Genomic DNA, 15,434 nt, shown 5'->3' on the forward strand with positions numbered 1-15,434 from the left:
CCGACTCAAAAGTCATGCTATGGCATGTTGTTCAAAAAATGACCGGCATTTTCAAAGTCAAAAATGACTTATGATTTTTTTTTTTTTAAGTCATGACAAAGTGACTTGGTCTTGAACCCCAAACATTCTGGCTGAGAGGTAGCAGTGCTAACCACTGCGCCACCAATTTTCCCAGGAGTTAGACGCCCAAACTGTTTACTCTGAACATGTTTGGAATAAAAAATTATCAAAATAATTTGTTTTCAGCGATCGGTGTGCCCGTAAATTGGCGGCCAAAGAGTGACCCAAAAGTCATGCTATGGCATTTTGTTCAAAAGCTGACCGGAATTTTCAAAGTCAAAACTGAATTGTGATTTTTTTTTTTTAAATCTAACAAAGGGGGTCTCAAAGCCCAAACCTTCTGGCTGAGAGGCAGCAGCGCAAACCACTGCGCCACCAATCTTCCCAGGAATTAAAGAGCATTGTGACAAATCTTTGGCTCACTGCAACCTATAACTTCACCGTCCACAAATATTCAGTCAAATGCGACCAAAATTGCCGCAGACATTCTTTGGATAATAGATATACGTGTTTTCAAGGGGTCTGCAGTGATATTAAATAGCTTCCTGTAATGTGTAGTGTATGCAAAACTTTTTCAATTTCTTCAAACGTTTCAACTTCACTAAAAGTTGAATCAGCATCAACAGGCCAAGGTGGAATCTGAACCATTAACAGCAACCTGGGTGAAGGAGAATCTTTTACCTGTTGAGTTAATCAGACTGTCTGTTGAGTAGCTGGAAGCTCTGAGTGAACTCCGTGAACCACTTTCTCCTGCCGCAATTCAGCCTACGGCGCCAAAGGTAGTCCAGTGGTCTACAACACCGACTCCCAGCTGGAAACGTCCTCATGAAGATACGGGTTCGAGCCCCGCCGAGGTAACACACATGGTTCACTGCTTACCCGCCGAGGTAACACACAAGGTTTACCCGCCGAGGTAACACACAAGGTTCAAGGTTTACCCGCCGAGGTAACACACAAGGTTCAAGGTTTACCCGCCGAGGTAACACACAAGGTTTACCCGCCGAGGTAACACACAAGGTTCAAGGTTTACCCGCCGAGGTAACACACAAGGTTCATGGTTTACTGAGGGCAAGTCCCCTTAATAAGCCACATGGTTCAGAGAGCAAATCCCTCTAAGGGTAAGCTACATGGTTCACAGAGGGCAAGACCTCCTAAGGCAAGTCCCTCTAAGGGTAAGCCATACTAATACCAAACCAAAGGTCAACAATACAAAACAAAAAAGTCTGAAAGTGACTTTTTTTTTTTTCATATTTCAGACATGGATGAGCATGTGAGAAGTAACTTGAGGCATGCATGTCAGTTCAGAAAAAGGTCATACTCTAAAAAGTCATGAAAAGTCATCCAAAATATCCAAAGTATGTCATCCAAAATATTCAAAGAAAAGTCATGTCCAAAATATGGTATAAAAGTCATACTATAGCACATCCAAAAAGTGACCCAAAAATGACTTTTAGGTCATTTTTTGCTGTAGTATGACTTTTTTTTTCCCATAATTTGGATGACATGCGATTGTGATTTAAAAAAAAAAGTCATTACAGAAGGGGGAATCGAACCCCCAAACTGTTTACTCTGAACATGTTTAGAATTAAAAGTTATCAAAATAATTTGTTTTCATCAATCGGTGTGCTCATGGCATGGTGGCCAAAAAGTGACCCAAAAGTCATGCTATGGCATGTTGTTAAAAAAATGACAGGCATTTTCAAAGTCAAAAATGATTTATGATTTTTTTTTTTGAAGTCATGACAAAAGGGGGTCTCAAACCCCAAACCTTCTGGCTGAGAGGTAGCAGTGCTAACCACTGCACAACCAATCTTCCCAGGAGTTAGGCAGCATTGTGACAAATCTTTGGCTCACACATGGTTCATGGTTACCTGCCGAGGTAACACACAAGGTTCATGGTTTACTGAGGGCAAGTCCCCTTAATCAGCCACACGGTTCACGGAGAGCGAGTCCCTCTAAGGGTAAACCACACAGTTAGGGTTTGTACGTGCAGTCATACTAATACCAAACCAAAGGTCAACAACAATACAGAACTAAAATCAAAACTAAGACCCTCACATGCTGCATGTCGACCCGCTGGATCCCCGACGTGAAGCTGCGAGGGCCTGCATATCACTGCTTGAAGTTTTAATTAAATATAATCCTCTTTGCCATGCAGCCTCCATAAATTTCTGCAGGTTTGATGACAGAGTTCAGAATAACATGTTTTTGTTTTCTCCTCACAACAAATAGAAGATTATTGCTCTGTGAGAGCAGGTATTCTGACTGTTTATATATTCTTAATTCAACCCGTTGGAGTTTGAAGAGTAAAAGTTTTTTCCTGTTCTCTCTTTAAGAGGTAACTGCATAAAATGTAAACAATACACTCGGTCTGATGTTCTCTGACCTCAACATGAAATATGGCAAACCTTCTGAAATAAGACAACAGACACAGACCTACATTTAATAGAAAGAAAAGTAGACATAAGGTGTCTACTTGTAGCATGAATACATAAAAACACCCTAAAGAACTAAAACTAGAAGTAAATTGTATTTATCCACTGCTACAGGCTTTACTAGAGCTGCAGGGAAAAGCTGCCCTGAAGGGTGTGCACTAACATACATTTATACACTTGTGTAATTATTTCATACTTTTATACCAGGCTGCTCTGGTTTTAAAACAGCAGCTACCAAAACTCTGAGAAGTAGAGAGTTTTTAAACCAGGATCGTCCTGCTGAGACAGATTTTGGGGACTATGCTGGTGCATGTGTGGTGATGAAGGCAGATTAGAGACCAAGGCAGCACAGAAAACCCACAACATGTGGATGGTACTTGATCAGTGTAAGTGAAGGTGTGTTGCACATGCTGAAATGTAACCACGTTTTTTTTTTTTTAATACAAGTTAAGAGTAAAAATGTAGTCATAACTGATGCACTGCCCCCCTCGTGAGGTCTAGAGTGATTTCCACGCAAATAAAGTAAATGGTGGTTGTGGTGAGACATCAACTAAAATACAATTTAAAGACTGAAAAAACATGCAACTATACCACATGCTACTGTTCATTCTGCTTCAGATTAAATTCAGGGCCTTCCTATAAGGTAGCCTACAGCTTGACATTTTAGGAAATAAGCTTATAGCTTTATCCTGAGAGGTAGTGTCAAAGTATTATAAGCACAAAGTTATTGGAAAAAAAAAATCCACTCAATACATCCTAAGTACGAGCACAAAGTATGCAGAGTTAGGTCCTGTCAGCATCATGTTAACACATATTATTGCTACCACCGATTCATACGTGTATAAGAAGGATGTTAATAGTAGCTGGTCTGAGAACAGTAACTTCTGCCTATTTATTACACTATTTGGTCGCCCTATGTGGCTGAGCACTGGCAAATATTAAAATGATTAACGACTCCATTTATAATATGATGTGTATGTGTAATAAAGTGAAATTAAATTACAATGTTTTTTGCTTACACTGACAGCATAATGTTAGTTGATATAGTGTTACATGCAAGATCAGACACTTGCATGTGCCAGCCCATAGATGTATGGATTGAAAAGGGCTTTTTTTTTTTAGGCCTTTCAGCAAGGCTCTTGTTCGCCACCAGGTGGAGCTTTCGGTACCACCGTCACTTCTCTATGCATTTCAGAAGACATATGGAAATTGAATATCAGAAAGAAACTTGAAACAGTTCTGCGTAGTTCGAGAGTCATATCTGGAGAGATGAGAATGACACGGTTTCTCACAATAACAAGTGAGGGAGTTTGTGATGAGCGGTGTGACCCTGTGTCCCAATTTAACCAACTCGCTCATCAAAAGATGCCAAGAATGGATATAAGGCGGAGCCCCGGGCTGTTTTTGATACTGCATCATGTGGTTGTTGTTTATTTGAAATGACTGCATACTAAATGACAACATCTGCCACACATCCTCCCGCAATCAACGCCCGAGTTACCCGCAGTGTTCTTCTAATTCAGCAAAGTGATTGCTGCCTCTTTGGCTTTACTCGGATTGTTTTTTATAATGATGTTGGCAGAAATATATCGTAATTCATCTCTGTTACACCGCAAATTGCTCAGGAGACTGTAAACCCGGCTGACTGGTTCCAGTTTTATTGGCAGGGTGTGGGCCTGACATGCCTCTGAGGAAACTGCAGCGCTGAAGCCCCTCTTAAACTTTAAGCATGGGCACATTTGGCCTGGTTAGAGCGCTGAAAGATGAAAGGGACGGCTTGTATTAATAGTTTCCACAGGAGAGAACATCAAAGAGACTCAAATATTAATAGTATACATTTGAGGTTTACACTGAGCAGCTTCCTTTTGTTTTAACTTTAACTAAGAAATTCTTTTTCATCAATTGTTTTTATGGTCATTCCAGAGCGATGCAGAAACTCTGGCTCAGTCTGTTGAACATGTTACAGTGTGACACGGTGGCCACAAGCCGAGCTGCGGTTCTCTTATTTAGCAATAAAGTTACTCATTCTTTAATAAGGGAAAAAAAAAAAAATTGATTAGAAAGGGGAGAAACTGAGGTGAGGTTTAGTTGACACAAGGGGGCAGTCATATTCTGTGACACACTGTACTGTCTGCTGGCAGGGAGGAATATGTAACAGTATATTTAATTTATAGTTTCAACAACACAATATGCAGCCATGATCGAATTAATAAACACATCATGCTGTTTTATCTACATTAAAAACAACCACTGCAATCCGAATAATGAAAACAACTAAAAATCACATTATTAGATGTAACGCTTTGTCTTTTAAGTGTCTTTAGTTTAAAACAATTAAAACTAACATATTACAAACAGGAACTGTGCATCATGCTCCCGTTGACAGGACTGCAACATTCAACTTTTAAAATGTTTTTGTCAATTAATCTGCTGATTGTTTTCTTAATTAATTTGTTTCCTGTAGCCCAATGTAGCATATTCACATTGTTTTGTCCAACTAACATAAGTACGGTCCTCACATTGAAGAGGCTGGAATCATCAGATGTTTAGTATTTTTGACAGAAAAGTGATTTAACGTATTAATCCATCGTTGAAAGAGTTGCTCATAAATTCAATTGATTTTCTGTGAAACACCAAATTTATTATTCCACCAATAATTCCAGCTCAGTCAAAGTAATCCAACAGATGACACCTCTTCAGTTTGAGTGAATGTACAAGAAAAAACTGTAATATGATAGGGGATTGCTACTATTGTAAAAAAAAAAAAAAGCTATCCATGTCCAACTTGTCCAGCTGTCTATTAAAATACTGCAAAAATACAAAAAGGAAGGAATTCCAGTGCAATTCTAAACACCATCCAGTATTTACACAGTTTTTTCAGATAGCTTCCAGTGTCAGCCATTTAGCTCCTCCCCTCTTTGTTTGTTTAGATGGTATGAAATAAAAATACATTCAGTGCTGTAAGATGTGTGTAATCAATTGTAAAAACTGTTACACACACAAGCAACGAAGATCATGAAGGACGATTTATCAGGAAGGAACAGAATGCAGGAGAGTTCATGGCTGAAGAACCGGAAAGCTTTCAAAGCCAATTCTGGCTTCCAGAGTTTCAGCAGTGCTGTCCGTCCATATGGAAATGTGTGTGTGAGTTTGTGAATGTGTGTGTGTGTGTGTGGGGGGGGGGGTGGTGAGACCTGGCTGTCTCCAGATGTGTACACACTGCCATGAACCTGGCAACAACAAACACACTGAACCTCTTGGCTAACGTGTGAAGTGTGCCGTGACCTCTGGCTCCCCCAAATTAGGTTTGTTCAGGCCAACATGACTAAATTCTTCAGATGGTGATGACTCAGAAAGAATTCATCCTTCACAAGAACAAAAAGAAAACATGTTCACTGAAAAATGCCCTAGCCTAGATTCACCTAAAACAACAATATTACACATGGAGAGGAAGAAAAAGAAGAAGAAAAAAAAAAAAAGGCACATAACTGTGGGTCACCGGCACAGGAAACAAGCTTCAGGTGTGAAGTGTTTGTTTTTTTTTTTTTTTTTTATGTGGCTGTGAACATACAGGAGCGGATATAGGCCGCTCTAAAACAAACAAACAAACAATGCTGCCAATCAGACACGACCTGAAGGCTTTTTCTAAACCTGCATTTCCAACATTTTTCTCTTAAACGGTCCAACAGTCACCCTGGTGAATAAAAGCCACGTGGACGATTTCCTAATGTTCATTCAGTAAAGTTTTTTACATTTTCAGGTTAACAGGTTGTATTGAGAAATTTTAATAGCAGACTGAAAGAGTTTTGGGTCCGACAGTCAGAATTAGGTTTTATAAAACTCATTCTATCGGTCTGGTTGACTTCAGTGCACAAAGAAACTATCCAAAGTTCTACATTTTCCATACTATTTTCAATACTACAATATTTTGCATGAACCAGTACTTTTGGGAAAGTGCTAGAGTCTCACGGTCCACTAACGCCACGACTTAATTGAAAACTAAAAACACACATCAAAAGATTTACAGGTCTGTGCAGAATTTGGACCGCTGGTGTTAAAACTAAATAGACACAAAGAGACAGAGGAGGGACAAACAAAAATGCAGCTCCCATATGTTGCACAGGCTCCGGCACAGTGTTCACTTCTTCACGGGCAAACCGGGCCTCACCCTGTTCATAATGTGTCCGATGTTGGGAAGTCGGCGGACGGCTCGAGTCTGACGTAAGCACCATGACGGGCAGGTGAGTGGAAGCTGAAACAGTTGCAACTGTGTGATGCCATTCAGGGCAAAGTCAGGGTGGAGCCGCCAGCGGCCGGCAGGAATAAAGCTGCACTTGTTTGGCAACACCAAAGCTCTGGTCCGGTGTGCTCTGCAACACGCTTCAACATGGTACAATGAGAGCTTGTTTACAAATCAGGAGGGTTAAAGAGCTCGGGGAGAAAATGTAACGAACTAACACACACACACACACACACACTTTTGTACATCTGCACTGACCCGAGTGTTTCCAGGTAAAGGAGGTGGGACCTGCTGCATACAGGATGCAGGAAATGGGTCCGCTTCTAAAACAGGTCAATCAAAAGATTGCGGAAAAATAATGGACACAATGTTACTCCTGTTCAGACCGAGGGGACGTTACAAGGTCACAGCACAACATTTAACAAGGATGTCAGGCAGTAATGGCGGTATGTAGATATGCACATACGCTCCGTGGTAGAGGAATAACTCATTCATTCTGCATTATTGCTAATACAGATGTATCAAAATGTAAGCAGCATCGTACTGTTGTAGCTGCTTGATGTGGAGCTGGCACATGGTGAGGTAGTTTAGTCCAACGGCTAACCGGTAGGGTTCGGGCCCCCTCCGGAGGGTCACAACATAAATCTCAGGGGTCCGAAGACTCGGGCGCCCCTGGTGCAAACAAAGAGACTGACAGCAGGAGCCGCTGAGGAAGTAAAACACCTCAAAGCGGGTACGAATGGAGAAGGTCTGAAAAGTATGAAGGGGCAGTCGAATCTTGGCGGATGAGTAGAGGTGTGATAAGGTTGGTGGACTTGGTGCAGGTGATGATCCTGGCAGCAGAGCTCGAAATGACTTGAATGTCTACTGCAACACACCCTGCATTGATTATGACAAAGAAAAGGTTCAAATAGACGCAGGACGTAATCAGAGTGTGAATAAGGACCTGAGTGCTGTGTTGAGAGAGAAAAGAGGGAAAACCTGCATGTATAATGGCAGCCAAAGGCGGTGACATTTACTTTCTGCTACACAAATTAATATTTGTTTTTTTGAACAGTTCTATGATCTTTTTTTAATACTGAATAATCTGACCTTTTTGGATTCTTTCAATTAAGTCATCTGGAAAGTTTTTTTTTAAAGGAAAAGTCTCTGGTGAGACTGATTGCAACCACGCGCTGCTTTTTTGTAAGGGGTTACAGATGAAAATAAAAACACAGACATTCAAACGCTTGATGAGGGATTAAACAGAAAGTGTAGTTTAATGTCCGTTGAATCTTCACCCAGCTTCTTTTGGACTATCATCACAAACAGCCTTGTGAACCACAACAGAAGGGTTCGTTTTTACCCTGTAAATTAATAACAGACTCATTCCATTGACGCTCTGCATTCCCTAATGTAGTAGACGACAGGAACAGACTGGTAAGGAAGGTGAACGTTTTTATGGCCAATAGGAAATTACAGGTTCAATTTCTTTCACAAGAATTTTTAGTTTGTCCTCCAAAAATCGAACACTGTAAATTCCATATTACATTTCGAAAATGTTAGGAGTAAATTAAATATTATTCTGACCACATGCCATTAAAACACTTCTCCGTCTAACTGGCCTTTAAGAGGAAAGTGTCCCGGCTGCGGTGCAGTGGAGCTTTAGGCGTGTTTCTACTCAGAGCACTGAACTTACTGAATTGTACAAAGACTTGTGTTGTGAACGAACGTGTGGGCTTGTAGGGCAGGGCACCCAGGCATGGGTGTGCGCCATCGTAGCCTCTAACACAGGGTATTTGTTTTTGTTTGTTCTCGTTCATGGAGGTTTGCTGTGAGGTCGGGGTTCACACTGTGTCAGTGTGCACGTGTGAAGTTAAGGAAGTTTCACAGCTTTCACTTCACAGACAGCCAAGTCTTCATTTACCCTCCACAATATCATCACAGTTCAGTTATTCTAGTGTGAAAAATGCATGTGTGTGTGTGTGTGTGTGTGTGTGTGTGTGTGTGTGTGTGTGTGTGTGTGTGTGTGTGTGTGTGTGTGTGTGTGTGTGTGTGTGTGTGTGTGTGTGCGCAACCTCCCATATTGATTTCATACAATATTAATACTACGTATGTAACTAAATGATACTTGAGATACATTTTTTAACATCCATCATCAAACCAAAAGGCCCAAAAAATAATTCACACGTGAGGATTTTCTTCTTTGTTTCATTATATTATAAATTACATACCAATTAGTTTTGGACTGATTTATATCTCTGCAGTGGTGAAATGTAGCTGAGATTTTCCATTTCCTGCAGCTGAATAACTTATAACAAATTCTGTACTTTTTATTTCTCTACTTTTACTTGACAGCTTTAGTTTGCAGATTCAACATTTTGCACCTCATGGCCTTTCTCACAGCAGACATTTTGATTGGTCAAAGTGTTACTAAAATCATGAACTCTGTTTTAATCAAGAGTCGTGAAGTGCAGCAGTGAGTCAGCATGCACAACACCCTGAAACAGAAATGGGATTGGTCCATCATTCATTTGATTATTTACACCTACTGTGACATTTTACTTCTCTACTTTTATTTGACAGCTTTAGTTTGCAGATTCAACTTCTAGCACCCCCCCACACCCCTTCGGTTCAGGAAAACTGGAATTGACATTTACTTTCTTTTATAGACAACACAAAAATGCCCATTTCTATTCGCTAAATCTTACACTTTGGGCTGGCTGACATGACCCTGAACCATCCCTTAGTTATGCTGCTATCAGCTGAGGCTGCCACATTTTTTCAACATTGATATTTTAATGTGGTTGTTTATTGTTACAAAAGAACAAACAGCAAGTAAATTAAATAATAAAGTGTTTTGGGACCATGTTGCAATGTGATTTTATAGTTTAAATCAAATTGAATTGAAAAATAATTAGTTGCAGCAGCTCTACACTCTACGACAAAAGAATGGATGACATGAATAATGAATGACATATCTTTTACTGTATGTTACTCTGACAAGGACAACTTAAGGACAACGTAGCGAAGGTACGACCCGGAGATAGCTACAGAGGATGATGTGGATATTACACATTCATTTTTATCATCTGTATCAATTCAGAGTGTTGGACAAGATGTTGTGACCAAAAGGAAATTGTACCTTAAGGCCTTTCTCACAGCAGACATTTTGATTTGTCAAAGTGTTCCTAAAATCATTAACTCTGTTTTAATCAAGAGTCCCAGTGAGTCACGAAGTGGAATGAGTCAGCATGCACAACACCCTGAAACAGAAATGGGATTCTTCCATCATTCATCTTATTATTTACACCTACTGTGAGATGTACAAATGTAATATTTCAAGTTCAATCACAACAGAAGGGAAAAGTTTACTTCATACTCTAAAGGGCACATAAATAACTACATCATAGACTGCCTATTTTGGGACAAGGCTGGGTGTTGTACTCTGTGGAGGTGATTTGCTGTTTCTCCTCTGCTTTGCCGTGATGTCATCATTGGAAAATAACTCATGGGACTTCAGGCTCAGCCCCTGATTGGGAGAAGCCGCCTTCAGAATAGGTGTATAATAAAAAACTGGATTTTCTATGAAGTTGAAAACCACAGAGGACCACAGGAATAACACCAGCTGTGAGGATGAGGGCTCTCCTCTCTCCTCCAGTGTCACTCTGGTGTTACTTTGAGGAGGTTGAGTGGGAGGAGACATGCAGATGTTGCCGGTAGGGCCCTATTAGTGGCGTCTGTAGTCCCCCCTCAAACTCACAGTGGACTGTTGTCACTCGAACAGAGTCCACCACATCCACAGCCAGCATCAGGATCAACATTCACAGCCAAAAAAGGTTATATTACAGAGACTGAATCCGTTTTTTCTGATGCCTATTTTGTAGCCTTTTTCCCCGAGCTTGTGAGATATCTGGTTTTGACAGAGGCCTGGCAATTTAAAAACTGCCTTATAACAAGATACTGGAGGGGAATCTTTAGGGTATCACTTGCCCTTGATGGAGGAGGAATACTTTTTTCTACTGTGATATCGCCATTACCTCAGAGAGAAGACTCTTTTTAAAAAGGTTTTGACTTGACACGTGGATCCAAGGATGCATTTTGAGAAGACTGCGAGTCCTTTTGTGCTGATGAGTCTGTTTTTGTCACTGGTTGAAACTAAGTTCTACAGACCCTTCCAGTTTCACCAGTACAACACTGGACTCATTCAACACCATGACCAAGGGAAACCCACCAGCAGAAACAAGTAATCTCCTTCTCTTTCTTTCCGTCATGTGCTGCATCACTTAAGATCTTAAATTTACATTTGACTTGATTTTGTGTTTGTATTATACTTTTCTCACTTCTATTATTATTTTCTTATCTCCACTCTGTAAGGAACCATTGTGCCTACGTCGCTGAAAAGACGGTGTCCTTCACTGTGCAGGACGGGGCTGTCCCTTCTGTAAAAGCCGAGTACAACAAATGTTCCTGGGGTCAAAAATGTCCAGCTCTCACGTGAGTAAAAAAACAACAACAAAAAAACAGTTATTTTTACAAATTTAGATTCACATCACTTCATGATACAAAATACTGCAGTCAAGCTTATGTTTCTGACTAATAACTGGATGTTCCACGCAGGTATCGCCTGCTCTACAAGCCAATTTACAAGGTGGCATATAAAACCGTCACAGAGCTGGAGTGGCGTTGCTGTCCTGGGTACTCTGGTTATGGCTGCATGCAAGGACATCCAGTTTACCAACACTCTATGAAAATGATGCCACCATTCAAGGGACCACCAATGAAAAGACAACAGTTCAAGGGCCCTCAGTATAAAAGTCTCATGTTCAAAGGTCCCATGTTCAAGGGCCCCCCTGTTAACACTGTTGTGAGAGCCAATCCATGGAGTCAACACAAAGGACCTCCCACCGGCAGTTTTAACTCCTACCCGATGCGTCACTTTGGGCCTCCGGGGTCCTCCTCCTTCCCAGACACCTCCTTCGAGCCTTATCCATCTGAACCAGAACCAATGACAGAGCACCAGGAGCCGCATCACGAAGAGAACAACCACGAACATGAACATGAGCACAGCCAAGGACCCAGGGAAATTATACCGGAAGGAATCCCTCCTCCTCCCTGCAGAGGTGAACAGCCAGAGGGGGAGACAACAGGTTTGTCCTAATTCCAAACTTTCTAATAATTCAAACCTAGCACACACACTTTCTTCCTCACAAAGTGATAGAATAAAAAATGGGCTTTGAAAATGTATTCAGTTCTTTTGAACTGGATTCAACCTGCAATCACATCAAAGCAAAAATGTTTTTTTGGTTGTTTTTTTTATGTTTACCATCCTTGTCCCTAAAAGCTCTTCTTTCTCTTTTTAGGCCACAGTCTTGACAGTGAGACAGAGGAGCGAATATATCGAATGGAGGATGATGTGCGGCGTGTGAACCAGGGCCTGGAGACCCTGAGAGGTACTGTGAACGGACTGGAGGATAGTCTACGAGCCTCTCTAAGGGAGGACGCCAACAGGATGCTGTCAGCTCTGCTCTCTGCTGTGCCCGGTCCTGTTCCCGCTCCAGCTTTAGCCTCGAGACCATTCACCGTAGGGTTTGTAGAGATTCCTGGGGAAGATCCTGAGATAGAGGGTCTAGATGACAGGCGGGTGTTTCCAGGCCTTACAGAACTGAATGGAAGGGTAGAGGAGCTCAGGACGGAGCTGCAAGCCAAGACAACAGAGCTTCAGGAACTTAAAGCGACAGTGATGGGACATGACGGAGCATTGAAGAGGATTTCGAATAAAGCAGAAGTGCTTTCAGTCACCACTGGCAATGGAGGAGCTGTGGAGAAGTTGATGGATGCCAAACTAAGTGCAACCAGAACAGAAATTGTTGGTGGGTTTGAGAAGCGCGTGGAGAGTGCAGAGGGCCGATGTGAGGATAAAGCTGGGGATGTGCGCCGTCAGTGCCAAAAGGAGCGAGGTGAGCACCAGGGGCAGATGGAAGATGCTCTGGACGAAACTAATACAAACTTGAGAACAGAGCTGAGAAATCTTCAGGCACAGGTTCACGGTTTAAATGCTTCAGAAAGCTGCTGCGAGAGAATTAGTGGACTGACTGAAAGGGTGCAGCTGCTGGAATCGTCAGTGGAAAGCCTCAACCAGTCCCAGGGACACCTGAGAGTGGATCTGGGTGGACACAAGGACCACATAGAAGGAATGCTGGAGGGCCGTCTGGCATATGTAGAAGCCAAGCTCAACGTCACTGGGCAGATTAACAGTGATGAGTCTGGAAAGTGGAACGATGGTCCAGACAGACCAGCACAGGGCTTGGAGGCCAGGATGGAGGGTAAGTTGAAGGCTCTGGAGTGCCGTTTACTGACAGCGTTGGAAGAGCTAGATAATGCCACTGCCCCCGTACTGCTGGAGGGTCATGTTGTTCCTACTCTGGAGACGGAGCTGGAGTCCCTCCGAAGGAGACTGGAGGTGGATGTGGACAGAGTGCAAAAGCACCTCAACAGCCTTGAGGTTCTCTGCTCCTCTTCCTGTTCCTCATCTGAAAAATCTGCCATCCAGGGAGACTCTGCTGTGCCAAGTAAAAACCTGGCAGAGGAGCAGAGTGTGAAGGAGGTACTGGATGTGCAAGGTGACCATTTGAACAGTCTCAACATTACACTGCAGAACATCGTAAAGAGTCTGACCCTCAGGGAAGAGCAGGAACAAGCTGAGAGAGATTCTCCCATTCAGGGAGAGCTAACAATACTCAAGTTCAATGTTCGATCCGTCAACCACACCCTCAGAGGCCTCAAGGATTCCCTGGGGACAGTTGTCCACCAGGTGGATCAAGCCAACAGCTCCTGGCATGAGAGAGAAGCTCGTCTTGCCCAGCAGATAAAGGGTGTGGTCCATCTGGTTGGACATCAGGCTTCCATGCTCGGGGCAGGCGATCGCAGACTGAACCGACTTAGAGGGGAGCTCCAGGGCATGAAGAGGCGGCTCGCTACGGAGGTCCAGGGGTGCCGGAGTACAGCTATGGTGGTCCAGAAAGAGGTAACTGAGGTTGGTGGGCGTGTTGCCAGCGTGGAGGACCAGTGTAAGGGCCTGAATTACTTGGCAGAGGACCTGGAGAGAATCAGGGAGGAGCTGGAGAGACAATCGAATGGTCTTCTCCTTCAGGTCAACGGGACTCTCTCCAGCCACGCTCATCAGCTTTCAGAGCTCAAAGATGAACTCAGAAACTGCACCTCCAAATTAGAGCCAACACAACAGAGTTTAGAGATGAAGGAAGAGGTGAGACGAGGGGACACATTCTCTTTGAATTAGTTCAGTTTATATGGACAATTGCTTTTAAAAAACAACAAAGAAAGGGTATTGTGCAGGTGTAGAGGTTTTGACTAAAACCCCATCTTTTTTATTTGAATTGGAGAATATTGAGGTTTTGAACCTGCACTGAAACAAGGATGGTTTAAGTAACCTTGCATTATAAAGTGAAAACAAAAAAGGCAGCTAAGTCTTACTGCACTCATAACAGAACCTTGAAACTGAATCATGAAGGTGCTGAGATGAACTGTGTTGTCAGCAGCCATTGTTTAGATCCCCAGTGGTTGAGAGAGAAACTGCACCTCTGTTGTTGTACTGTTTCTGTAAAGCTTAAATGAAAAGTCATTTAACAGTGTTTACATGTCTAAGTTTTTGTACTGATTTTTCTTATGTCTAGATTAGAAGTATCCAAGATGTTATGTTTTTATATGGCTTTAGGTTTTTCAGTACTGATAATCCAATAAAAGAGTTTCTTAATACATGTTTTCTTTGTCAATAAGAGATGTTTAAAACATACAAATATATCCAGGAGTCTGTTTCTGAATGGGATTCAAAACAACATCAGAATAAATCAAACTTAGTTCACAAAACCTTTAGTTGTCTTGCATATTTAAAAGGTTTGACTCATACTGCAACATTCAGTATTCTGCAATAAACTCAAGTCCAAAACAAGGGAGGCAATGAGATCTACATTTTACGTTTATTAACACCCACATATCCAAAATGCAGGTTTTCAATTTCCATCCATTCTCTATCTTACTAAGCCTGTTTAAGTATGACAAAAAAATATAAGAAAATATTCAACCTGAGCTTGATGTGGAGTAAAAGATATTTTTGTCTATTCTTAGTTTAGCCAACTTGATCCTAACTAATAAAAAAAAATATTCTTTGTACATGATGCATGGCCTCAATCACTGCACATGCACAGTAATTAAGTGAAGTTACCCATGTGTAATACCAACTACATCCAAACAGCTATTTTTCCTAATGCTTCCAAAGAACATAAAAAGTACTATCATAAAAATCCTAATCGAAATGTTTTGCTCCTACACCAACCTTGTATTTTAGAAAATAGTCAAACTTCACTTAGAGGTGAGAAATGTTGCTGCAGAGACCACAAGAGGGCAACAGAGAAGCATTAACACAGTTAACTGGAGGGGATTGGGGAGGACTGAGTTATGCTGAGTGTAAACCACAGTCTCCCTCCCAAAAAATTAAGTTCATGGAGACCGCCCTTGCTTGTATGAAAGGAAAAAAAATTAAAAAAAATACAGCAGAAAATTGCCTTATTTCCAAGGTGACAGAGAAAGAGCATTTTAGCACAGCAGCATACCTCTCATTCTCGCTCTCTCTCTAGGTGACAAATCTACAAGCCCGTCTTTCTGAGCGCAGTTCTCATTACAATAGGGCGAGAGGTGACCTT

The 15,434-nt window shown here is 41.8% G+C and overlaps 1 protein-coding gene across 1 annotated transcript; it reads left to right on the plus strand.

Moving 5' to 3' along the window:
* Window positions 1-10,808: 10,808 nt before the first annotated feature.
* Window positions 10,809-14,492, plus strand: emilin3a (elastin microfibril interfacer 3a). The gene is made up of 4 exons (XM_069704167.1): window positions 10,809-10,960; window positions 11,092-11,211; window positions 11,335-11,864; window positions 12,078-14,492. The coding sequence occupies exons 1-4, from the start codon at window positions 10,809-10,811 to the stop codon at window positions 14,012-14,014; spliced, it is 2,739 nt and encodes a 912-aa protein (XP_069560268.1). The 3' UTR covers window positions 14,015-14,492.
* The last annotated feature ends 942 nt before the right edge of the window (window positions 14,493-15,434 follow it).

The sequence above is a fragment of the Brachyistius frenatus genome, unplaced genomic scaffold (assembly GCF_029030835.1).
Source record: "Brachyistius frenatus isolate BFR_SWC_R1_liver_20210118 unplaced genomic scaffold, ASM2903083v1 Contig_50, whole genome shotgun sequence".
Taxonomy (NCBI): domain Eukaryota; kingdom Metazoa; phylum Chordata; class Actinopteri; family Embiotocidae; genus Brachyistius; species Brachyistius frenatus.

What these genes read in the sequence shown, in the direction of transcription:
- emilin3a (XM_069704167.1), top strand. Translation starts at nt 10,809, where the DNA reads ATGCATTTTGAGAAGACTGCGAGTCCTTTTGTGCTGATGAGTCTGTTT. An exon ending in AAACCCACCAGCAGAAACAA is followed by an intron (nt 10,961 to 11,091) that starts GTAATCTCCTTC and finishes CCACTCTGTAAG; the next exon opens with GAACCATTGTGCCTACGTCG. An exon ending in GCCAGAGGGGGAGACAACAG is followed by an intron (nt 11,865 to 12,077) that starts GTTTGTCCTAAT and finishes TTCTCTTTTTAG; the next exon opens with GCCACAGTCTTGACAGTGAG.